Genomic DNA, 26,870 nt, shown 5'->3' with positions numbered 1-26,870 from the left:
AGCGTATAAACAGGAGGGGGAATGGCTGTTTACAAGGGTGGATAGAGACAGAACAAAGGGTAATGGTTTTAAACTGAGACAGGGGAGGTTTAGGTTAGATATTAGGAGGAAGTTTTTCACACAGAGGGTGGTGACGCACTGGAACAGGTTGCCCAAGGAGGCTGTGGATGCCCCATCCCTGCAGGCATTCAAGGCCAGGCTGGATGTGGCTCTGGGCAGCCTGGGCTGCTGGTTGGTGACCCTGCACACAGCAGGGGGTTGGAACTGGATGGTCATCGTGAACCTTTCCAACCCAGGCCACTGTATGATTCTATGATTTTCTAGGAAAAGTAGACTACAACGAAGTTTAGTAAATAAGGACACTGAGGATCAGCAGACAGCCATCAGAGTGTGTATTTCTTGGCACCCGGGATACACACGGACCTTGGATTACATTAAGTGCTTTTCTCTCGCTACAGCTCATTTGCTTTCACGTGTGGAGCTGCCAAAGGCGAGATCACCTTCCCTGCGAGAGGAAAAGCTTTGAAGCACGCAGAGCCCCAGGGCCCGTATTAAGCGCCGGTGCCTCAACTCTTACCACACAGATGTTCTTTTCATTTCTAAAGAACCCGTTTTTCACGTCATTCACACGACAGATCCTTATCATTCAGATTACAGGCCCCGCCGCCGACCTGGGCGGGACAACCCCGGGACTCAGTGACGACATAAAATGGCGGCGCCCACCTCAGCGTCCCGCCCCGCTCCAGCACTCCGGGCCTGGGGAGGGGCGGAGCGGCGGCACCGTGTCCGTCCCATCCCATCCCTCATCCCGGTGCCCGCCCTCATCCTGGTGCCCACCATCGGCCCGACTCCTCCTCCGCCTGCCGGCGAGGTGAGTAGGGGCGGTGGATGAGGAGGTGTATCTCGAAACAGGTGCCAAAAGCGTCTCGTAGTAATGGCGGACAGAGCTGACTCGGGCATCTTACAGTCACACGTCCCTCCCCATCACCCTCGGTTCGTCTGCCGGTATCACGGCAGGGCTGACAGCTCGGGAGGCCTCACTCTGAGGGGGACACACGGGTGGGAATGGCCGCCACGCTCGGGGCTGGGCCGGGGCCCCTCATGGAGCTCATAGTTCCTCCACAGGCAGCGCCGCAGCTCGTCTGTTCTCGTCATTAAAGAGCGAGGGAAAGTAAAAGAGCTGCTTTGCTGTTGGTGATAATATAAAGCACAAGTTTTGTTTTTGCAGCTGTATGAGGCGTCGTGCCTTTGGTCTGCAATAGGATGCAGTTATAACTGTGTGTGGGCAAAGAAATACATAGTATCTGTTCAGGTGAAATATGGTATTATGTGTTCAGAGTAAGTCACATTTCCCAGTTTCCTGTTTCTTAATACTTATAATACTTATAATACTCCCCCCCCCTTTTTTTTTCTTCCCTTTTCTCCTCTTTTGTTACAGGCGACCCAACTAAAGTGGTTATGAATATCACCTGTGGTTTAAAGCTTCTCAGAAGGAACTGTCTTTTCTTTCGTTTGCCTTTGGCCCAAACCAAAAACTGCTATAGAACTTGTCTTGGTAAAGGACAAAGTTGTGTATCAAATGTTCCAAGCACAGAAGTATGGAAGAATGCACACCACGTTTCCAGAAGGCTTTGCTTCCAGTCTCCTCGGTTGCTGAAGGAGAAGATCACATCGCTCCAAATCAGTTCTGTAGGGCCCATCCCAAATGGTTTATCTGCTGGGAACACTCAGCTCATCAGGTCTTTTCACACATCGCCATCACTTCGGGCTGCACCATTTCCTCTTTTCTGGATTCTCTTTAAACCCGTTCAGAAGCTGTTTGCTATCCTTATTGGCAGGTAAAATATGATCTTGCTTTTTCTCTCTCAGAGTAAGGCCCTGTTGCACAAAGGCATGTGCATGTGTTGAATCTCTTTATGAAGAATGGTAGCTGTACTTATTTGTAGTGTTAATTGTAGATTTGCAATGGTTTGCAGGGCTGAGGCCTTGGCTAAGAGTTTGCTCAAGAACGAATTGTTTCTTATGTATCATTTTCCCTCTTTGCCTATGTGTGGCGGAGGGAGATGGACCAAGACACTAAGAGGCATTTCCTCTTCTTCCTCTGAGGAGGAAAGGGAGACAGGTGGGTGCCCAGGCTCACCATAACCTTCCTTAAGCTCACACCAGGTGACAATGTAGGAGGGAACATTGCAACAACAGACTCCAGCAACCTCTTTTTAGCTATTTCCTAAGCTGTCAGTGTTTGTGTCTTACAGGAGCATAAGAAAATGGTGGAAGGCACTTCCTCCTAATAAACGGGAGCTCTTTAAAGAAAGTGTGAGGACAAATAAATGGAAGATACTCCTGGGTGTCTGTAGCTTAGGAGTTTTATTTGTCGTGTTTTATTTTACTCACTTGGAAGAGACACCCATTACTGGACGTGCCAGACTGTTGGTGTTCAGAAAGGAGCATTTGAGACAACTGTCGCAGATGGAATATTCTATGGTAAGAGTCTGAAGAAAAAATTGAAATACTCAGGAAGTGCTGATGCTTTATTTATTTAAGTATTTATTTTAAACTATTCAGGCAACATTTGCCTCCAAAATGATGGCTAAGAGCTCATAATAGATAGGTAGCAAATATTTCTTGCAGTGTTATTGTAATACAGTTAATGCAGAAATCCAGTAGCGAAAACATAGTTAATAGGTATGTGCTCAGATCTGTCCTATTTTCTTCTGGTTTGATCATTCCTTGGTATTTCTTTAAGGTCTGTAAGTTGTTACATCACCATTGAGAATTTGTTCTTTTTTTTTAATCAGTTCATTTTTTTCCTTTAATTGCTTTCTTTGTCTTTGCCCACTGCTCTAATTTCTGTGACTTTGAGTTCTGTAACTTGCTATCCTAATGTCAGTGAATCCGCGTAATCCAGCCATATACAAATGTCATTCTGTTCCTGTTTCATAGAGAATGTGAGATAACAGAATTAGTACAAGGATATGTTCTGTTACATCTTTTGTGTAAGTTTGTCCAACTTGCAAGTTATAAATTCTAATGGGAAGATACAGAAGTCTGCTGAATTTTTATGCCAAGCTTAACTGTGTGCATGAGGAAACACCGGATATAGGGACAAGGGGTAGTATCTTCTTTTTAGTTTGTGGGTCTGAAAGCATGATCAGCAACATTAGCTTGGGCTGTATGAAAGAAAAATGTATTAAAAAATAGCTATGATGAAATTCTACATTGTCACTAGACTGATTTACCAAGTAGTCATTTACTGTGTGTTTGTTCCGCATGACAATCAATCAATTCTCGTTTCAGTGGATGGCGAAATATGAAAGCAAAATGTTGCCTGAGACAGATGCACGCTATCAGGTTGTGAAGAGAGTTGTTGGACATTTATCCGAGAGCAATAAGGACATCCCGCAGTTCTCAACACTCATCTGGTCTATCCATGTGGTAGATGAACCAGAAGTAAATGCTTTTGTGCTTCCAGTGAGTTGAACCTAAATACAAAAATTATTAGCAATACTGAAACAGCATTTTATTGATGTGCCTTCCGCTTAATTTTCTTTTACACAGAATGGGGAAGTGTTTGTTTTCACGGGATTGCTAAATGCAGTTTCTGATATTCATCAGCTGTCTTTCATTTTGGGACATGAGATAGCTCATGCTGTGCTGGAACACGCAGTAAGTATTTAAGAATTTTAGAACTCTTCATTCATAAGTTTAGAATTCATTTCATTATATTAACTAAGATATTTCCTGTCGCTACCAAGCAGAATTTCAATATGACTTTCTGGTAAATGAGAAACTGAGTTTGAAAGACAGAATATTCTGACACAGTATATTCTTGTTACTCACCTAGTATTTAGCTGCCAGTTGTCCTATCAGTGTGCCTTGTGTTTGGGTCGGCTTGTTTTATAGCTGTATGGATGGATTATGGCTTGCTGTTAGGAGTCATTTAGAACTTGGTCTGTAGATGACTCTCTTCCTGTAGCAGAGATAAGGGGGCATCGACAACTCAATTTGTTGCTCCTAAACTTGTTCATATCCACATAAGTGGATATACTTTCATAATTTTTTTATACACACGTAGTACTTTAATTGTAGTAGCACAAAGTTAAAGGATGCAAAACTCAAGAGCATCTAGAGCTTGAATCTGTGTTTAGAGAGAATTAATTTTTATCGATTTTTCCCTCCTTACCATTTTGTGGCCTATTTACTGAGGAACTTTATCTACGTAAAGTCATCATCGTATCCCAGGCTTTGAATCTTTCGCACTGAGATAGCCAGTGTGTATATCCAGCAGGAACAGATATGTTGTTAGTGTGGATTCTAGACTGAAAGTACCTTGTATCCAGCTGTTTTGTTGGGTAGTGGTGATTATTTTTTTAGTGCTTTTTTTCTGTGTGAGCAAAGGATTTTCTTTTTGTCCCATTCATGCATCTGCATAGATGAAAACCCAGGAAGGAATGAAAACTGGACCATTTTTTCTTTCAGATAGAGAAAGCCAGTATGGTTCACTTCTTGGATTTCCTATCACTCATCTTTCTCACTATGATTTGGGCCATCTGTCCTCATGATATATTGGCAGTTGTTGGCCAGCGGATCCAGAGCAAGTTGCAGGAGGTAAGAATGACTATGGAATACTTCACACAGCTTATTCGAGTACATCTGTTTCTGACATCCATTGCAAATGTGCTGATATATTTCTTGTTATCCTTCATGGAAGAGCACTGACAGTTTGGGGGGTTAGTATCTGTAAATGGTACAAATGGGAAAAAAGCAGGAGGAGAAAGACTATAAACAAAAATAAACACGTCTTTGGATGGTGTTGGAGGAGATTTGTTCTTATAAATATACTTCTGCTTTAGTTGATATATATTCTCATTTGTCACTTTGAAAAACTACATCTCCCTAAATAACGATTGGATTTAGTTGGATGGGCCCTTAGTACTTGCTTGCCAATTAAGTTAAATGAAGGTCTGTTTGAAATGTCTGATGTTTTGTAGATGCTGAAGTTTTTATTTTGAGTTGTTGCTAATTTGTTTCTAAACAAACTGAAATATATGGAAAGTGTATCTAAATTCACTGCTAATGGTTTTCAAGATTAGGAAGTTGAGAGTCTAAATGCTCCTTGAAAGTAGAAACTATACGACAATAAAATGTAGTGAACTAAACATTTCAGACAGCTTCTCTCTAATAATGTAAAATTCAGGGTTTTTTGGTGCTGTTTTTTTCCTGCTGTCTAGTTTACTGTCTTCTTCTGGACAGTTACTCATATATATATATATATATATATGTGTGTGTGTGTGTGTGTGTATGTATGTATATATATATATGTATACACACACACACATACACACACATATGAGTATATATATATGTAGGTACACACACACACACACACACATATATATAAGTATGTATATATCTATATTTCTCTATTCGAAAAACAGCAGAAAACCAACAATAAAACCCTTTTTAAAATAATTTTCATAAAGGAACTTCTGCTTATTTCATAAAATTTGAGTCTGGAATGTTCTTTGGCTTCTTTGACTTCTCTTGATGATTTTCCTATTTCACCCAGTTCTTAATAACATAAATATAACCAATCTGTTCAGTAGTTCTTAAGCTAATGGGGAGGTATGTGGGTCGTGAACATAAATTGCATCTGAAGAGCTTGGATATTTGTCCGAGTGGCTAAAAAACTAATACACTGATGGTTGCTAGTCATTGTTGTGAAGAGCTGAATTTGGAGAAAGCAAAGTGTGAACCAATCCTCAGATTGCTCATAACAGCAAGATTTAATTTCCTGTCAGGGTTACGGTTGCATTGCATTGGATTTCATTTCATTGCCTTGCATTGTGTTTGATTGCATTTCACTTCATTGCGTTGCGTTTCACTGTATTGCATTTGCAATTGGGTTGGGTTGTATTGCACTGGATCTTAACTCCTAGGTTACTGCACCTCATATTTTGTTATTGTAGACAGGAGTTGTTGCTGGGTAATTTGGGTTGAAGCTCACAATTCTACCATTCTACATCTACTGCTTGCTTTAAACCAGGACACTGCTGGACTGTATCTTGCATTGGTCAGAATTAACTTAAAATAAAATAGAGTTAAACATACCTACATGTAGTACTGAATAAATAAGTGGTTAATATTGGCAATATTATCCCATATACAGAATATGCTGAATAGGAATTCTTGTTTGCTACTCACCCATAAGTAGCATGTCTGCTTTTTTTTCCTTGTCACAAATAGGTTTTTACTGTGCTTTGGTTTAGCAGCACTTTGAATTTATTGATACTTTTGTTGCAAATCACACTAGTAGATCATACGATTTTTAACAGCACCTAACCATCACTTAATTATCAAATCAGCACTTAATCATCACTTAGTCATTGATGAATCTGATATGATGTTTCAATGAAATTTGCTGCAATCCCAACAGTGATTTATATAAGTATCTTTTAGGATGGCAGGTTTCACACAAGACTTATTACAGAGAGTATGAGTTTCCTAAACTAGTTTGAGCGCCTTAGAACTTTTCCATTTAGGTGATCTACTCACCCCTCCCCTGTGCCTGTGTGTGCAGCCAAGGATTTCTGAATCTCGAGAAGTCTGGCCTTTAGTGAATCACTCGCTCTTTTCTTCCATCACCACGTGTGGCAGGTTATCTTTGATTTCCAGGTATTTAGGCAGTTCCAGGTCAACCTTAATGCGCCGTACTTGTAACAGAGATGGGAACACAGTGCTGACGTATATTGAAATCATAGAATGACATCATCAGATGTCATCCTTGCTCCCATGGTGTGCAGCGTAGGTAACTCCTGCAACACAGGTCATCCCTTAACCAGGAATTACACTAGCATTGGATTTATTTTTCAGAATATAACCATATTTTTGTGCACATTCATAGGGATGCAGGTAAAGAGTAACACCCCGCTGCTTAAACATAAGCACAAGTAAATCTAAGAGTTTAAAATAATTAACTTAGGATCATCTTCATGCTTTCCAAAGTCTCTGTCTAGGTTACGCATGCATTCAGATCACAAATAGTCCTTGAGGATTACATGACACACTAACCAGGGACATCTTTGCCTCTGTAGACTTAGAGTATTTTTCAGGACAGTAAAAATATATATTACATTTCGAACAATAACTTTAGCTACGGAAGATTTAAAACATACATTTATAACTGCAGTGTTCAAGGTGTGTAAGGAAGTGAAGTGTTTAGAATGTAACCATCTCAATATTTCCTTTCTAAATATTTTTAACAGTGTATTTGGCTTGGGTAAATGTGTAGAGACTGAGCTCTGACTGGCTATACATTCCTTTTTGACACAGTGAAGGAAAGTGACTGTACTAGCTAAGAAAAAAGAGTTACTGAAAGGTTTATTGCACCACTGCTTTGGTGCTCTTTATATCTAACTATTTTTCTTATTTTCTTTTCCCTGGAACATGTAAGGAGGATCCGCTTCTCTGGCTAAATAGAGTGGATGCAAGCTTTTCTTCTTCATTAGCCTTGCACATCCTTACTCTCCTATTTGTTTTTCTCCTAGTTGATGCAGAGATCAGCTTTGACTTGTTGCTGATCTCTGCAGGACAAGGCTGTTCTTTGAGTCCTAAGTTGCTTTTACTATAACCTGATAAACTAGGACAGGGTAACCCAAATCTACCCAAGCCAGAAGGTGGTGGGTTATATGAATTAATAAAAATGTGGCCAAGCTAGCACCATCTTTTTGTACTAATAATATATTGTATTAATAAATTGTCATAACCACAAAAAAAGGAGAGTAGCTGGTTATGACTTTTCTTCAAGTCAAGTTTCTCAAGGGCAATTTGCAACTACTGTTGAGAGATAATTGAGGCAAAGGAGTGATTTCTGCATGGAAACATTTGATTACATTCATACAGTGGGCTTTTACCACATAATGCACATAATAATAAACCATAATTTAAAAAGCCACTGGATTTTTCTTTTCTTACTGTTGCTACATCTAAAATTTTAATGTCAATAAAGGTGAAGCGAGAAAATTCCATTTCGTGCATAATCAGTTTATTTGTCCTGACTCTGAATGTTTAATGCAAGTAATATATTTCTGCTTAGAATATCTTAAAGCAACTAATTTAAAGTTGATGTTAGCCCTTTGGCCACAGCAAATGCAGTGACACTGGCTGATGAGAGGAACCATGAAAGTATGTGTAATCTGAGTGAAAATAGGAACATTGAAATATATATATATATATATATATATAAAATGAGAAGGTTAGAAAAATAGCTGTAACTTTTCAGCTCTTATACGTTCAAAAACACGACACACAGCTCCAATGTGTGCTTTTTTTTTTGCAGTTTATTTTTGATAGACCATACAGCAGAACATTGGAGGCTGAAGCTGATAAAGTGGGACTTCAGTTTGCAGCAAAGGTAACTACAACTGGTTTGTTTTATTATCAACTGAAACAGACGCTTTTCATTTTCCATTATAACCAAAGGGAGCTTTGCACTTCATACAGAGGTAAACTGTGCTGTTGTTTGTTCTCCAGTTGGCACAGTATATTTCTTTGCTAAATTAAGTCAGATTTGTAGAGAAATGACTCTTTTTTTTCACAATTCAATCACTTCTAGCAAAGTGCAGCAGAGCTACACAACTGTTGCGTTAGATATCTATGAGAGCAGCACCATCTAGTGTTAATATTGCATAAGGTTAATTTCCCTTTCTTATTAGTTATTAATGTTTCTTCAAGGCAGAATTTTCAAAATGAACTTTGATTCTGGGACTGAAACTTCATTTGGAGTTGAAAGTCACCCAGGAAACTAATACCATCCATGAAAACCAGAATTGCTGTGTGGGCAACTTGCTGCTTTCTAATAGCAATGATGCTGTAGGACCACAAGCAGAGTGCTTTCACAGCATTTCTCTCCTTTTGCAGTTACATTTTTGGTAGTAGTTGGTAAGTAATAAAATTCAGAGGACAAAGCATTACTCATTTTTATTTGAGTGTAGGAGGAGTAATTTTCTTACCTTGTAAGTGGGCATCTTTTTCACTTAAAGAAATGGGGACTATTGCAAGAAATCTTTTCTTCCACTCTACTTAAAATCAAGTATAAAGGAGTTAGTGATACAAAAATGCAGTTTTAATTGGTCCGTGCATGTCTATAGTTAAGTATGGAGGGAGATAGGAGAGTTCTTGTTCTCCAGAACTGCTTCTTTTGCCTGTTGTGAATTACATCATTAAGAGGTAGCTTGAATCACCCTTAAAAAGGTAATTTAATTGCATACAGAACAGCCTTTGCAGCTTGTTTTCAGAGGTATTTACATGAGAAGTGATAATAATTCATATTTTAGACTCTTTCTTCATGTATATTTTTTGAAATCTGTGGAAATGGATAAATTGTGCTGTATTGAGTCTAGAAAATATAGTGTGGAATAAACAGCTGATTGAGGTTTATTGAGGTATTTCAGAACAGTCTTTTGCCTGAGATAAACTATTCTAAATAGTCACTGAGCTTTGGAGTTCATGATTTCTCTAAAGATTCAGTATCCACTAGAATGAGTGTTGTATTACCTTAAAAACAGTGATATAAACATTTTCTTTCCATTTTCAGGCTTGTGTTGATGTAAGAGCAAGCAGTGTATTTTGGCAACTGATGGAATTAGTGGAAACGGTTAAAGGGGAGCCCAGATTGCCAGAATGGCTTTCCACACATCCTTCTCATGAGAATAGAGCTGAGCACTTGGACAGGCTTATTCCAGAGGTGAGCAGAGCTGAAAGAAGTGTACCTTTCCCACTGAGGAAAGTTGCCAGAAATAGTTTGGTATTAATTGACATGCTGTTTATTTTTTAGTATCACAGTTATCTCTCTCTTTATTCATACAGGAATGTTCTATCATAAAAATCTCAGATTTCTTGGTAATTCTATTATAACTAAATAAAAATCAGGGTAATGCTTTTTAGGACAATATGTGTGTTCTTAGACCAGCAATGAGAGCTGGGGGAAACAGAGGCAAGTATTTGGTCTTATTAGACCACACAGATGTTTCTCTGCAGATTTGAAACTTACGATAAACTGTGATTATATAAAATGAGAGTTTTTTCTTCAGGTAATGAAATGGCTTGTCTCAATGAGGCAACTTAACAGTCTCAGGAAATGTAAATTAAAGCAGCGATATCAGAAGGATTCTCTTTTTTTTTGCACAATTAGAAGGCAGGGAGCAATCAAATGGGTTTTAAAGGTCTTGCATCTGGATTTTTGAACAAGTTGCAAGCTACAGCCAAACAGAGGAATTAGCAAATAGAGAACTATAACCAGCTGCAAAGTGGCTGTCTCCTGGAAAGGAAATGGAGAAAATGAAAAAGATTTACCAAACTTGTAAGGGATTTTCCCCTCGGTTAGGGAGCAATTTGGATTCTCCTCTAGGAGGAAATAATATGCCAGCCAAATGAGAATCCTCTTAAAAAAGAAACTGGAATCTCTTAGAATTCCTCCATGAGAAGTGGTGAAATACTCACTGAAGACGTATTTTCTTTTTTTTCTGACAATAAAATGCATGATTTTATGGTAGTGGGAAGGATGCTTATCATTGTCCTGGGGAGAAAAATTGTGGAATCATAGAGCCAGAGACCAGCTAAAGGATCTTGTGGTTCATCATTGAACCTTTTATTTTAATGTTCTCTGGCTCACTGCAGCTTGTCCACCCTTTTCCTGCTATGCTGTCCAGCTAGAACACTGTACATCAGCTGAAATCTCAGCCATACTGAATAAAGCAAGAGGTGGCTCCACTAAACCTTGCCTGTGACACAAAATTCATCTTGATGTGACATTTGCTTACTTGGCATCATGGTGCTTCACATCCATTTTTGATTCACTTAAGCTCCTGTTTTCAACATGTCTTTTTGGAAATACCACACTGTGATCATTTCAAGAGTATTAGTAAGTTGGGACACATCATTTCTACTGCTTCTCTTCTGTTTGCTACGGCAACTAACTTGCCAAAAAAGAAACTAAATTAATTTACTTTGGCGAGGTTTGTTATCAAATCCATATTGACTGTTTATCATTTATGCCTGGTGTATAGTTACTTTATTCCCCATTCTGGTGTCTTATGAAGTACTGAAGATGTATTTATTTTGTTTTCTTGTCAAAAAGAGGATGGCATATTTACCCTATGCTAATGATGTGAAGAATACCTCAGGTAGTTCTAATACTAGAATATATTGAGTCCAATCAATGTAAAAAAACTGAAGGAAAACGAAACATGAAAAGTGTTGTCCTGTGTTTCTATCGAATCCATAAATCTATTCAATATTTTGCCACAATTTTTCTTTTCTTTGCCAGAAGGAGCAATGAAATATTGGCAGTATTAGCATTGTGAACCTGTTGCTTTTTCTTCTTTTAATGCTGCTATTTTTTGTAGAACCCATTACATTTTCTGTGCTTGCTAACTGTAACTCATTTTGCAACTCCATCCTTCTGACTTATTTATTTCCCTTCATGCTTGTGGTATTCTTTAGCTTTAGTCAGAATTGCAAGATCAGAGCAGAATTCAGCCCCACTAAGGTAATCACCAGTAATACAAAGAGACTTTAACCCTCTGGCTTGTGGGCATGAGAGTGATGTGAGTTTGGTGCTGAAAGAGCTGATGGACTGTGAGAGGAAGGATGAACTCCAAAAGTGTTCAAAAGATCAAGGTGCAAATCCTAAGAGCTAAAAAAGGTTTTTCTCTTCTCCTGCAGTACATTGCAGGAAGTGCCTTCAGCTGTACTGATAAGAAAAACAGAATCACCTTTACTACTTACAGGCAGTAATTATTTTATTTGATACCTTCTGAGGCAGTAGTGTATCTTCCTTAATGTTTATCTGGGAAGAATAGAATTACAGTGCTTTTAATTCTCAGGTGCATCTGTGTATTCTCCACCTTGTCTCAGTTCTTTCTGTGTTGTTCAGAACACTTGGCAGTATACAGTCAACAAAACATTTTCTTTTTATAACTGACATGCATGTGCTTCATTAAGAACACTTTTATTTCTCCATTTGCCCAAACTGACAGAAAACAGTTTACTTGAGGATGTGAAGCTACCACTGATTTTGAAAATACAGCATAGTTGATAATGTTGGGCTGTTTTGTCTATTAGAAAATATGTGCTGAAGCTCCTCAACCAGGTATTGGTATGTTAGCGATGCTAGATTGTTACTGGCATAAAACAAAATAGCCAGCAGAGCCAGGGAAAAGGACACCTAAATAAGGTTGAATGTTTCATGGCACAAATATACATAAGAAGATTGCTTTCATCGGAATGTGTCCTCATAAGTGTGTTTAACAGTAAGATGATGTGTCAGCAGAACTTTTCTTTCTCGTAACTGTAGCCTTTTAATGGCATTTGGGTTGATAGTGCTGTAATAGCTGCCTTCTTTCCCGTTTCACAGCTGCATATATAGCAAGAAAACAGACTTCCACAGACTAAAAGTGTTAACTCTGAAGTATTGTTTTGGACCTTTGCTTCTGTGACTTTGGTATTTTAGATAAGTGAAACCATGGAAATAAGCCAAGCACTACATAGTGACAACAGCAATAAAAAACAACTCTAGAGGTACACAATTGCTAAATTAGTTTGAAAGAAGATTATGTTGCCCTTTTCCAGGATACAGCCTAAATCTTTATATTTCCATTTGCCTTGAATAATGCTGTCTGACGCTAATGCAGTCTTGCAGCAGCTTATGTTCTGGAAGAGAACAAGTGAAAACTCCTGGTTTGTCAAAAACATCAGTTTAGAAATTAATTGGTCAGTGAGGCAGAAGGATGCACAGTTACACTTGGGGCTTATATGGGCGATCACCAAAAAGAAACACTGAACGCTTTATTTGTGGTTTTTATATTCCTCTTGTTAAGTTCCTCTTATTTGTGTTCCAAATCCAGATTTATGCATTCAGTCATTTAGGTTTCAGCAAGATGCATTCCTTGGAATGCATCTTTTTCCCAAACCATTTTTTTTTCCTTTATATTCTTTGTTTCTGGCCATTTAAATCAATCTCTAATTAGTTCACTATACTAAAGTTAGGGAGAAATATGTTTTGGTACCTCTTCATATAAAGAAATTTAAAGACTCTGCTCTTCAATTTAATAAGCTGCTGTAGTGAGCTATTCCCAGTGTTCCCTGTGAAAAAGTACCAACAAATTGTTTCTCGATGCACAAATACTTACACACAGGTGGTATCTCAACTGAATCTGGTTATCTGGTTAAAGCAGATAAAGTTTTCCATTTTTTTAAATACACATTTGAACTTTTTCCATGAAACAATTAAAAATAAATTTGGATTTTATGCTGTCAATAGGGAATGCTGTTGACTGAGGCTAAGATGCAGCCAACCTGGTTTAAAACCACTGTCACACAGGTGATCATTGAATGGTGGTAAATAGCAGATTATTTTTGACTTTGTGTTTTAAAAATCTTAAAAATAGTTCTTTGCTGAAATGCAGAGCCTTCTAAAATTCTACATGTGATGGTGTTGAATGTAATATACAGAAACTAACTTTACTTGGTTAGTTGATATGGCTGTTGTAGGAGAATCCACGGATACTGAAATGTTTGTGTGGAACTAATTGGGAAGTACTGCATCAAAGTGGTTTGTTTTGTACCCATTGTCATCTTTAAAAGAAGCTGCCTGTTTGAATGGGCTTGTTAAAGCAAATTTAACTTCATTAGAATGAGCACCAAATTAAGCATCTTTTAAAACAGCTATCTTTATACTGTTTTACACCAATTCTGCACGATTCCTCTGAGAGATGATTCATCCATTGATTGTCATTACCTTTCTCATATTGCCTCTAAGGCAAAATGGTCTGCGGGCCAGAACAGAGCGCTGGAGGGAATGTGGCTGCACTAATGGATTTTGATTCTCTGGGAAATCCTTTAAATCCTTTGTGCCTTTACTTTCTAATCTGTAAAATGGAAGCTGTATCACTTCCATTATTTAGCAAGAAGGAGTAATTAGAGTTTGGTCTCGGAGTACTTCTTTTAATCTAGATAAATTTAGACATTCAAGAGGCATTCTTTTCTGAGAAGACATGGCAGAAGTATTCAAATGCTTCTTGAAGACAACATCACTTTTTGTAACAGGACCTTTACTTCATCAGCCATCTTGGATTTCTCTGTCAAACAGTTCAATGTCCATTGTATTATTGGAGACATTTCCCTCTTCTGCTTTTCTTTTTTTCAGTCACATACCTATATATGGCATTACTTCAATAATGAAACACATCAAATGAAGTATGCAGCCATTTCAATTTACGTATGAATGTAAATTGGAAAGTAAAAATTACTGATGAACTCAAATACCACACAAAGTACTCTGAGAACTTTGTACTTATTTACAATCTATGTTTTAGGACATCCATTCCTTGGGAGACTTTGAGAAAGCATTTTTCATTCTTTATTCTTTTTTTTCCCCCCACACACTGTTTTACAGAATTAAAAGATACAGTTCTTCCCAGGAAATCTTGGTTTCTGCTGAAAAGTAACAATTCCGACTCTATTTTATACTTGCTAAGCTTTATATGAAAACACAGATTTTGCTGGAAACCCAAATTGCTGACTGAAACCTTTTTTTGTTGTTGTTTATCTTACTTAAATGAGCTTGATTTGTTTTCCTATGTATCCACAGGCTCTTAAAATAAGAGAGCGCTGCAATTGCCCATCTCTTTCTGGACCTGATCCTCGCATCGTTTTCAGACTTAACAGGCAGCATCTCCTGGAGTCATTTAAAGCTCAAGAAACACAAAATTCTACAAATCAAGATCTCTCAAAAATGAAACTGGATTTTCCTCACACTTAAAACAAACACAAAAAACAGAAGATGTGCCAGTAACTTGCAGTTAAACCTACAAACTAATTATGATCATTCTTCCATTTTGTGAAACATGTGGTCCCTGAAGGTCTATCTTTTAGGGCACGTTTGTCTTTGAACCGTAAAGATGATCTAACTGCTCGTATTCTATGTTTCTTTTATATGATCTCTCACTCAAAGCAATAAAGGAGCTATGCACACACAAGAAGCATCGTTTTGGAGCAGAAAGTTTCTTATTCATCAAGGGTTACTAAAATAAATCACTTCTCAGGGGAAAGATAATCTCATACAATCCAGTAGCACAGTATAATTTTCAGCTTTATCAGACTCACCTTGATCAGAGGACAGATGAGCCAGAAGTGTCCCTAAAGCAGAGGAAAATGTGCAATTTTCATCACTTAAGTTGTCTGGTTTATCTTGCTTTAATTTGCGTTAGATCTGTTCAGCTTCGTTTGAGAAATAATGATGAGAGCTTACTGCCTGTTCCACATATAGAATGTTTAAAAATGTTAAGCTGAGATGCTGTAATAGCCTATGGGCTAGATACACCTCCACTTTAATTAGGTGGATTTACTGCTGGGATTTTGTTTCTTTCTAAAGCATTTTAGGATATGGATTAATTCAACATTTTTCTTCAAAGCAAACCTGAAAGGGTTGCAAAAATTTCAATTTAAAAATGAAGTTAAATAATTTTCAAGGAAGTCTTTCTTCTAAAATACTATGTATAATATCTACAGTTTGTCGCCCCTAGAATGCTTTGCAAGTATGATTGTGCAATCATTTAAATTATCAGGGTGCCTCATCAGAGGTCGGGTTTACTGCAGCTGTATTTGATCTGGATGTATCACTCTGTATGGAAGCGATAGCTGATGTGGAATTCTGTTAGGTAGTAGACAAATACGTGACTTCTTGACTCTGCAGCTTTAGCAGTTGTATCTTGTCCTAGAAGGTGACTGCTCTTAAGGAACCAATATCTGATGCTGGGCATCTAAAAAAATGAAAAAACAAAATGCAAAAAACCACAACTACAGGAGAAGAAAACCCTCCAGCCTTTCCTGAAGCTGCACCTTGTATATTGTGATGACCGATACGCACAGTATAGGCAAAGTTCTACCTTTTATGATGGACTACTTTGGATAGCCTGCATGTTAGAATTTATTTGCAACTGTTTGAGTTATCCTTGCTTTGCAGTTGATGGAAATATCAATGGCCTCTTATGGGAAGAGGCAGAAAGAAGCAGCAGTGAATGAAAGCAAAAAAAGGAAGATCCCTTTCCCTTATCCCTTCACATATACTTGCTATTGTTGTTATTCTTTTTGTACTGAAAGAAAAATCAGTCTCCTTTAGGGTAGGGTTTTAAATGAAGGGGACATTCCAAATGTTTCACAATGCGTAGTATTTTGAAATATTCTTTTTTTATATATATATGACGGGGTGAACTTTGTTGTATTTCTTGAATTTGATCAGAATGCAATTTCTTTAAAAGGAAATAAATAATCTACTCATTGCTGTCTGTGAATGTAGTGGGATAAAATATACTTGGATAAAATGTAAAACAAGTAATTGCTTTCCTGACTTCACTTGATGTCTCCAAGTCCTTTGAGAAATGCCAGCAGCTGTGTAATACGTATCTAGTCAGAGGTGAGATGATACATCTGTAACGTTGACTGCTGATGATTCTAGCCCTGATGATACAGGTCTGGATTGGCAGCATATTGCTTACAAGCTGTTTTAAAATCTTTGCCCAATCGTACTGGCAAGAGACGGAAGGTCCAGCCTGGCCATTATTCATCCATCCATTTTTATTCTTAGTGACAGGAGTTTTTGTAACAGACATTTGGTGATGTGTTAAAGCATTTGGACATTGTCACCTGAAGGTAAACAGAAAAATACACCATTTAGATTTCCCTGTGGACCTTATAGTTTATACTGCAACACCAAGACCTCATTGCTGCTGCCTCTCTCTCACTCCAGTGTCAAATCTTGTTGTGTTATCCAGGGCTCCTGGATGTCATCCAACTTGATGTTTATGTCTGTTTGGAGTAAGGAGAGCATAGAAGGGTTCTTATAGCATTCAAGATGAAGCGTGAAACTACACGTTTCATTTTTCTGCTGTCTTTTTAAAGCTGAAATGCATAAACAATTTTAAAGCTCACTAGGGGAGACCTTATAAATTTGTATGTAAATGGTCTTGTAGCCATAATTGTGGTGATGAGAGAGAGAAGGATTTGAGAGAGAATAACAAAGAACTTGTGTGCTTTTCCTGATGATACTGGTCTAACAAAAGGTGTCTTTCTTCTTCTTAGCCTTACATTCACTTGTCCACGTGCAAACACACACACACAGAGCTGAGCCACTGCACTAAAGTACTGAAGTCTTATGGTTCAAAATGGGAAGCTGAAAAATTCAGTTTTTTGCATTGCAGTTGTGAAAATTAGTGTGTTACAGGAAAAGTAGCCCTAGGAGTGTATTTTAAGGAACACAGTAACTGAAGGATGCATATTGTACAAGAGGGACAATAGTAGCTAAGGTGACAGAAAATGGATCAGTAAAGATGTGTCTGCACTACGACTGCCATTACTGCCTTCTGTACTTCAGTAGCTTCCTATAGAAAGATAAAGTACATAATATAAATTGTACTGACTGTAGTGGGAGGGTTGAGAGATGATGAGCTGGGGATGGACATACAAGGCAGTCCTGTAATAAAAATGGATTCTTAAAGCTATTGGATTGTCATATTTACTATGTTAGTATTAGCACTTGAAATACACAAGTGCCAGAAAAGCAAACAGCTGTTAGATGCTCTTTGTTCTTGAATTCTGTTTGTAGTCATTAAAAGAGAACAATCTTGCAAGCTTTACACTTTTTCCATATGCTGTGTAGGGTGCCACCGTACTTTTTTTTCTCTGTGGTGGTATCTCAGTACTATACAACGAAGTATTTCCGATGCAGTGGTCTGTTAGCTATTTCTCTGCCATTAAAATTCTCTGCACTGAAATTACTTCTTAGGTTTTTTCCAGATCTTGGGAGATTTTTGAGTGGGAATCAGAGTGATGACAGAATGTGGTTGGTAACAGAGGTAGCAGAACTGTGTATCTCTGTGTCCCCTCGTTGCTGCCTACCTGTTTTATAGGCATCCACTGAATGTGTTGCTGTCTGATGGAGCCTAAGCTTCCATGCCAAATATGGGCTAAGTGTATTCTTTCTGGCTATGTTATTCTGGTAAAGGCTGCTATTCTTGTTATAATCCAGGGCCTCTTTTGTACACTGATTCATGAATGGATGCAGAGAATTGTTATCTCCAGCACATAAATTCATTATAACTATTAAACTAGGCTGAAATTGAACCTGTTGACCTGGAAGTGAATGGCTCCATAACATTTCATTAATCCTTTGAGATGTTTAATTCTTGCTAATTTGATATTTCAGATACGATCTTCTCTACAGATATAATGGCTTAATTAGTATACATTACATGATGTCTCTTCACAGTGCAGCGTGTACAGTATTTATCCACTAGGAAAGTAATTCAGTAGAGCTCAATTATAATACATTGACTAGAACGTAACTACTGAAAAGGATATGCACAATATTCATTGTATTTTAAGCATAAATATTTTTCAGTCTTTTATAATTTGTTTGGAAATAAATGGTCTTAAAGGTCCTTTCCAATCAAAACCATCCTATGGTTCTATGATTTGTTCCTATCTATCCCTTCTCAAAATGCTGTTTCTAAATCTTCTGTTACATTCTACAGTATGGTTCCATTTAACAACTCCACACAGCCTGAAACTGCAGTTCCAGTTCAGTCTGTACAGAAACAAATGATAAAAGGTGGTAGTTTTCTACTTCATGAATGGCATCATGGTCAAGGCCCTCCTGTCTCCATTAGGCTCTTGTCATACTGAACTTTTCTGCACAGTCTTAGATAGAGAACTCACCCAAGGCCACAAAAGTAGGGTTAGCAATCTAGCATAGCAACCTCAAGTCAGCGTGGAAAATCTGCAGGTTTTTTTCTTTCTTTTTCTATTTTAGCTCTCTAGAATTGCATGGAGAATTGGTGATTTGACCCAACTGTGAACTATTTTGTTGAAGTTGGTTTGTTTTGTCAGATCAGCTTGTATAGAATAGTACCAGAATTTAGCTGACTGCTGCCCAGATGTTTCCCCACGTCCTGCTCTCTGCAATCTAAAGCTTGAGGTAATTGAATTTATCTCTTTTTCCCTTCTAACAACATTGATCTATATTGGATATTTAGACTCTAGAGAATCAGAGCTCTTTATGCCTAGGATCCTTATCCCTTCGTGCCTAGGATACGTTGTCTTGAGATTTATTCTGAATGTGTATGGAATAAATAATGAAGAAGTAAATGATGGAATAACATAGTGAACGATTTGTTAGCCACAAGGTGGCAGTTGGGCTGCCTGAGTGAAGCTTGAAACCGATGCATCACAATACCTTCGTTTTCAGTCTGGCTCTGGTAAATAACCAACATGTATTTTCCCTTTCAGTGTTAACTGCAATGACTCTTCTCTAGAGTAAACTTGAAACATTGACCATGTGAGCTAGGGAATCTTGTTTGGTTCTGTTGAAGGATTCCAGTTGTTCTTTACCTGGATACTAGAAAACTTTACAGAAAGCTGCTGTCAATCCTTACTTCCCTTCAGTAGAAATAATCAGGAAAGAATGACTGACTGAGTGAAAAATAGTACCATGCAAAAATTAAGTATGCACCATAGGATTTACACTTGGAAGAGCTAAACACGTGTTTGCTGGATCATGGAGATTGCCAGGTAGAAAGTTGTCTTTGAATTCTCAGTCTTGGGAAAATTTGTCTGTACTCTTTAAGCACTTTAACAAAACAGCTGAGGTTCTGTCTGCTTTAAGAGGAGTTTGCTGGCACTATGTTTGGTAGGTTATATTCTTCCTCTTCATTGCCTTAGTATCCTCAGCTGTATCACCCTCCTATCACATTGTTAATGCAGATGAGGGTACGTGGTCTGTGTTTCACTGTTTTGTTGGTTGTTGTTGTTGTTTTTCCCAATGTGCTGGAAGGAAACAAAATCCTTAACAAGCAACAAGGTCCAATTCTCCCTGTCAGCGGTGAGGCCTCTATTCTGTTTGCATTGAAATCCCTGGCAAAAGTCCCAGTAGTTAGCTGGATTTCTCCCTCCTTAAAACAATATTCTTCCTTTTGTGCTTTATCCTCTGCTTGTCAGAATCAGCTGATTATGAGCTCCTGCACAGATGACATTTTAGCTTCAGTAAGCAGGAAGGAGGCATGAATTAGGGCTTAGGAAAAAAAAAAAAAAGAAGAAGTTCAATAATTAGCCACAGAGGAAGGAAAACATCCAAAGGAGAAAAACAAAAAGTACACAGAAGGAACTGACTGACTTCATTTGGCTGGGTTGCAAAGTTCAGCTGTAATGATGGTAGTTAAATTAATTACGATGATTTGGTGACAAGGAAGCTAGTTTGTCTTCAAACGCTGAGCATTATTTTTTAACCAAGAAGTAACTTTGCACATTGCTGTTGTTCTGGTGGAAAAGCAGATAGCAGATATTCCTCAAGACTTGTAAGCTGTGCTTTCATTCAGGGTATGATGCATGATGGCACAACTTGATCCCAGACTAACCCTTAGGCCAGGGTTCAGATAAGCCTACAGAGGACTTTAAGGCTTTCTCTCTTCTCATTATTTGCTTTATACTGACTTGAACAACGCAGTGCATTGTGACCTTGTGGCATTAAAGTGACAAGTTGAGGGTAGGGGAGATGTGCTCAGGGCCTGTGTCAGGAGTGCACCTTGTCTTTATCACTGTCTGCAATCACAAAAGCTGCTGATCCTGCAGCTTTTTGTACACCCACACCTCTGTTAGAGCTCCATCCTGCCTTAGCTACAGCTTTATTCACTGCAGGTGTTTGTGGGCATTGCTGCTGTAATATACACGTTGCATATGCCCCGTATGGTATTGGAGAATTCCTCAGGGATTTTTCAGGGTGCAGTATTTAAATGTGCCCCACATTCATGTCCTCATGTCTGTCTGGTCTCTTTTCAATTTAGCAAACAACTTTATTTATTTTTGATGCTGCTTCCTTTTGACGTGCAGATATCTCCTTATTTTTGTAGTCAGCACTGCAAGAGAGCGTGGCTGTGGAAGCCGCTGACACTTGTGGCTGTCTCATTTTTCTCTGTGAGCAGACCCTGAGCCATCAGTCTATCCCTGAAGAAATCTTTCTCTTTTCACTTTAAACTTTCGGTTTTATTGTTTAATGTCTCATAGTTCCTGTGGGATTTGTCTGCCAAGAGGGATGTCTGTCATCTTCGAGGATGTCTCCTAACTGCTATGATAAGCGGATACATCTATGACTTAAAAAAGGTGGGCTCTGAATTTATTGGGAATAATAAGGTCGTTTAATAAAATGAGCACAGCATAGTAAAGAAAAATGTTCAGAAAGCAAAATGCACTGATCCACTTCCAGGAGTCTTTAAGCAATTTGGTCATTTATTGCCACTGATTTGGGTGAGGCTGTAACTCATTACCAGCATCTGCCTGCGCAGCTGCTGGGCACGGGTGTGAAGGGCTGCTGATGGTCTGAGTGGTCACACCAAGATCCTTTAATAAAAACATAGCTGTTTTAGAAGAACAAAGGAAAGACTAATTCTGGCTTTGATCGATTTTGGTATACTGATAAAAGTGCATCATTGCTCTTTATAACTGTATCTGCATAGGAACACTTCACTATAATGATTTACAAGTTCTCCTATTTAAGTAAGGTGTTCCTTACAACATGTGGAGTTGGTTGTTTTTTGTTGTTGTTGTTCTTTAAGACTGCATATTCAGTTCTGCTACCTGGAACAACAGTAGTAAAGCACATGCAAACCTCTCCTGCAGAGGCTGTATGCAGAGCTCTTCCTCTAACACTAGGCAGAGCTGCTTTATGATCTCTGTCTTCCTCTAAGGCTTCCCAAAAGCTTCTTCCTTCTAACCCTTTCTTCTTTGCACTTCTTCTTTAAACTTGGTTGCTTGTGGAAGAAATGTAGGGATAAATTTAGATGGCTACCTTAACTACTACTCCTTTCTGTCAAAGAAAGGCTTTGACAGCTCGGAGCCTAGGTGAGATGAAATGGCTTAACCCATGGAATACAGTTGTGGCTGCAAGTAGTGCATGACATCTTGAACTCTTCCTATAGAGACTTTCACCCCAGGTGCTGATACATCAATGGCTCTTAATGTGCAAGCCATTAGCATGTTTCAATGTAACAGTCTAATGAGTTGCAGTAATCCAGCCTGGAGGTCAGAGATGAAAGGGTTGCTGTTGAAGCTGCTTATTCAACTTGATTCACCCATCTTTAGAAGGTCAGGATGCTTATCCACCAAGAGAATGACCTTTGCCAGGTCATGGAGTCTGATGGGCAGGTTGGTGTGTACCAATCTGAATCTTTAAAGCCACTCTTGGAAGCAGATTGGAGTGCTTACATACTTTCAGTAAGACAAGGCCATTTGATATCTTTGTTGGTTTAAAATGCTAACACATAAAACATACATATGTTAAAATAGAATTGAATATTAAATAGAATATTGAATATTAAATAGGATACTGATAGCAACTCATTTAGGCTCAATGAGCTGAAGTTTTCATTGTCTCTTCTCATCTATCAAGCTGACCTGGTAAAAAGTTATAGAAAAAATAGGAAATATTTAAGAAGACTGTCAAAGCTACAACTTGCTTGAGCTTTCTAAGACCTTAGAGAATATGATGTTATCTCAAAGGGTGCCCGTAATTCGTTGAAAAGGAAGTTTAGAAAAAGGGACTCTCCATCTGCACCTCTCATTCCCCACAGTTGAGTTTCAAAGATCCAGCAGCAATGACCATGGAAACTTCATCCTGCATAACCTTCTCCTTTAGTACAAATAATACTTTTAAAACCTCAGCACTGGGGCTAGTTTTATTAGTAAAATTGTGGACTTGCACACTGTGGAACATGAAGTATCTGAAGTCCCTCCATGTAGGAAATCTTTCTTTTTGCGCTTTCAAAGCCAATTAGTCCTCAGCCAAAGTTTTGTGGGAGAAACAACTTCTTCACCTCATAGATTTCTGGGTTTGTTCTCTCTGCTTCCTTAGATTTACACTGTCACATAGACAAATCAAAGCCTATTCTTTATTTATGGTAGCTAGCATATAAGTGTGCTGCAGACTTAATTCAGGATATGGACTCAAATCCTTCCCTGGAGCAGAGTACAGTACTTTGTCATTTGCAAACACTTGGAAGCACAGTGCTTCAGAGTTCCTGTAAACATGAATAAATTCAAGGAAAATTTAGAATTACATGTGTAGTTTGAATGAATACATTGGGATCTGAGTAGCACACAGCAAGATGAATCTATCCATCATAGGCATTTAGTGTAAAGCTTGTATTTGCTTTTCTTTACGATCCACATAGATTCGATCAACATAGCAGTTCTGTCATTTGCTAAATACATGGGCTTTGCTCTCTGGGACACCAGCTCATCAGTTACCAAGTGAGCAGCCTGTCATAGGGCCTGCACAGATCATTTGTAACTGTCACGTACCCAGAGATCAGAATCTTCCTGCAGTCTGATCCTTTGATGGCTTGGAAATAGGCTAGCTGGACTGATAACCAGCATTGCTGCTTAGAAGTAAAGATGCCAGACCTGAAACCTAAGCAAGCATGGAATTGGAAAGTTTGGGTCTCTTAAAGTTACAAACTAGGTAGGCATCAGCCTGCAGCATGTTAACTTAAAATTTTAGTATCCATTTTGCATTGCTCTCTGAAAACACACACAGTCACTTCAACTCACTGTATTTGGAATTGTCTTTCCCTTGCTGTGTTTCTTTGTGAAGGCTTCAGTGAAGGCAGAGAAATAAAAGAATGAGGATGACCACAAGGCATCTTTCCATCCCTTCCCTAGCGAATGACTTTGTCAATAGCCAGTAGATGAGACAATTCAATATCAGATCTCATTAACACAAAGCTGTTTCTGATATTCAGATTGATAGTTCTTGTTCTCAAATATATGCCATTACACCTAGATCATTGCCCTAAGGACTAAAACAAGCATTCTACTTGTTTGCACCCTTCAAACACTTGATGGTGACACTGCATTTTCACCTCCCTGTCCCTATCCACACATAGCCTCTATTCATACCGTATGCCTACATTACGGATTCTAAAATGCAAAGGCATTGATGTTTCCAATGAATAAGTCAAGTCTCTGTGAGTATATGAGTATACTGGACCTCTCCTAATTGTGTGATTTTGTATCACTGAATTGTTCCAGTAGCATTTCCCACTTGGGACCGAAACACCAGATTTGCACAGCATCTTTGTTATTTGCAGCTTAGGTCAAACTCTGCCTGAACGCTAACATACTTCCCTGCATGTTAATTTTAGTTAATAGCTGTTCAGTAAAACAATGCATCCATCTCAAGATATATGGCACAAATTAAGCTGAACGCCCAAACAAATTCAGCAACAGACCATGGCCTCAGTGGGCTCTTTAAGTCCAGCATAACACGCATTTACATTATTTTATTTCTCTCTGGCACCATAACTCGTTCCCTATGGGGTTACGTTGAGTTAGTTTCATTTTCACATTGTACTGGCACCACTAGAGTCTTGCATTTAAATAGTCTCATTTCATTTTGATATCATGACGTCAACCCCGCAGAGGTACATTGGTACTGTCTGGAGAATTTAGTGCTGATGGCAAGGCAGAGTGAAGCAGCACTTCTCAACCCAGGCAGTTGGCTAGATGCATTGCTGTGCTCTATACTAAGTCAGCTTCAGCTCCTGAGACCAGCCTTGTTCTCTGTACTGATGTGGTTTTATGTCATGTGAGCCCAGTTCACTCTGATACGTATGGGAATTAAGGTCTCTGGGAAAGTTCATAGTGTTGGTCAGCAGTAGCAGGGAAAAAGACAAAGGCAAGGCTGGTTCTCTTGCTTTAGTGTTTTGCCATGGCTGTAGCCAGTGGAGACTCCTGTATGGTGTCCATACTGATGATTATAGTTACTTGCTGGGAAATCCCTTGGGGGAGCAGGGAGGAGTGAGCCCATTCCTCAGGTGCCACAGGATACAGGTGGCTCTAGCCTGTCACCTGTCTGTTCTGAAGCCAAGAACATGTAGACATTAATGCACAGATGCCATCAGAGTCTTCCTACAAACATGGGCACATACATTCACTGCAATGCCCCCAGGTACCACAGCAACACGAAGAACTTCCAGCAGTAAATGTTAATGTCCTAGGAGCAATCTCAGTGCTTCTGCCTGCATTTTATAAAGGACTCACGAGTGGTGTCCTGCCTCATGAGATGCATGCTATTCTCCCTCTCCCAACTCAACATAAGCCATTTAGGTAAGAAAAGAATTAAGTTTTACCTGCTAATAGTTTGCATCTTATACAAGGACACAGCTCTGTAACTTTGCCCTTCACCCTCAGCTCCAGCAAGCGTTTTGACTTCACATGGGCAACAGAGCTGATACTTCAGGTCAATGCACTTTCTAAAATTTATTTATAGAGTTGTCATTAAATAAGTCTAACACAGTCATACAATATTTATGGTAAGATTAGACACATGACTGCATCCAAAGCAAATAAAGAGATTCCCACTTCTCAGCGGAACATTCATTTAGTAGAGAAACCTTAGCTTTCATGGGTGTTTTTCTTCCTACAGCTGTAAGATTTCCAGGGACAAATTAAATCAGGCTGCTTGACTTTAAAGGTGAATTCTTTGTGGTTAGTGTCTTTCTTTTCTTTTAATATTTTGTTTAAAAACAAATGATCTCTGCAGCTGCTGGTCTTGAGGGTTAGTGGATTTTAAAGTCCTTCTTTCCCAATGCAGTGATGTTTCTTCCTGCAAAGCTACAAAAGCAATTCTATGAAGCTACTGGTTTTAGCCATTTTCAGAATGATGCAGGAATAAAACTATTTGTTAGAGCTACCTTTGGGATCCAGTGCCTACATACATTTGTCAAAGGATGCAGTATTGAGTACTTCTTTGTCCAAACACTAGGCCAAGATAAATTGTATCTGGGTGTTGAGACTTCCTTATATAAATCAGTGGCATATAAATAATAGGGTTCATCTTCTCCCTGAAATTTTAAAGTGAATGTATTAGGATCCTTGTGGGAAATATTAGGTTTCATTTCATGGACTGCTGCAAGGAGTGTTGTCAGTGGATCCTGCTTTTTAATGTGGTCAATAGAAAAATGGGAAAGTAAGTAGAAGAAGGCACAAACTAAAAGAGATTGAGGTGATGCTTCAGAACAGGTCTGTATGATTGATAAAGCAGTGAGGACATTCAGATTCTCATATAGAACTGATGTAGGTTCCGTAGGATTAGAGATGAGGAAATGAACACTGAAGATCAGATGAGACTTGGAAATTGAAGTGGGGAAGGAAGACAGTGTATGGAACTGAGTGTTTATCATACTAGTTTGACTTGAGAGGCCTGGGGCTAAATCTACTCCTAAGTCTTAAAGAACAATTAATTTGGTGTTTTAATTCCAATCATCTTCTCTTTTCACATCAGACAAGTGCAGTTCTGAAATCCATTTTTATGGTTGACATTTTATATCGATTTTTAAGTACTTCTGCAAACATATAAGGTCCTCAGTAGTGTTTTCATGGACTGTCTTTCAAGGTTGGCTCTTCACTTTTGCTCTCCAAAGACAATCTGGTAGCTTGCTGTGACATTTATCTTCATCACAACCTGGAAACGATTAGGGCCTAAGCTTTATGCCCTGTGGCTTTAAAGCAGTCATTCTCCTTGTAGACAGAATGCTGAGCATTTTCTTTTTCCTCCTTAAAAGTTAAAGCAAATTTTACACTGGCTCAAGACTTTAAACCCAGGTAGGATCACAAATACCAGTTAGCTATCCACAGGAGTAATGTTGCTACTATCCTTATTTATCCCTTACTCAGAAACTCAGGACACAAAGGAGAATTGAGCTGATCTTATCCTCTGTGCATTTTACAGATCAATGGTAGTCACCCAGTTGTATATTTTACAC

General features: G+C 38.6%; 1 protein-coding gene across 2 annotated transcripts; it reads left to right on the top strand.

Moving 5' to 3' along the window:
* The first annotated feature begins 698 nt into the window (after positions 1-698).
* Positions 699-15,041, top strand: OMA1 (OMA1 zinc metallopeptidase). 2 transcript variants are annotated; one of them, XM_085511877.1, is made up of 9 exons: positions 699-871; positions 1,439-1,838; positions 2,256-2,484; positions 3,298-3,471; positions 3,559-3,666; positions 4,480-4,608; positions 8,339-8,413; positions 9,596-9,745; positions 14,651-15,041. In XM_085511877.1, the coding sequence occupies exons 2-9, from the start codon at positions 1,459-1,461 to the stop codon at positions 14,819-14,821; spliced, it is 1,416 nt and encodes a 471-aa protein (XP_085368003.1). In that variant the 5' UTR covers positions 699-871; positions 1,439-1,458; the 3' UTR covers positions 14,822-15,041. The 2 variants fall into 2 exon arrangements, with proteins under 2 accessions (XP_085368003.1, XP_085368004.1); XM_085511878.1 differs by having other exon boundaries at positions 832-1,312.
* Positions 15,042-26,870: the final 11,829 nt, after the last annotated feature.

The sequence above is a fragment of the Coturnix japonica genome, chromosome 11 (genome assembly GCF_054131305.1).
Source record: "Coturnix japonica strain WE chromosome 11, WE-NBRP24, whole genome shotgun sequence".
Lineage (NCBI taxonomy): Eukaryota > Metazoa > Chordata > Aves > Galliformes > Phasianidae > Coturnix > Coturnix japonica.
The sequence above is the reverse complement of the archived record's forward strand: the minus strand, read 5'-3'. Positions and strand labels throughout refer to the sequence as shown.

What these genes read in the sequence shown, in the direction of transcription:
- OMA1 (XM_085511877.1), top strand. Translation starts at nt 1,459, where the DNA reads ATGAATATCACCTGTGGTTTAAAGCTTCTCAGAAGGAACTGTCTTTTC. An exon ending in TCCAGAGCAAGTTGCAGGAG is followed by an intron (nt 4,609 to 8,338) that starts GTAAGAATGACT and finishes TTTTTTTTGCAG; the next exon opens with TTTATTTTTGATAGACCATA. An exon ending in TGGACAGGCTTATTCCAGAG is followed by an intron (nt 9,746 to 14,650) that starts GTGAGCAGAGCT and finishes ATGTATCCACAG; the next exon opens with GCTCTTAAAATAAGAGAGCG.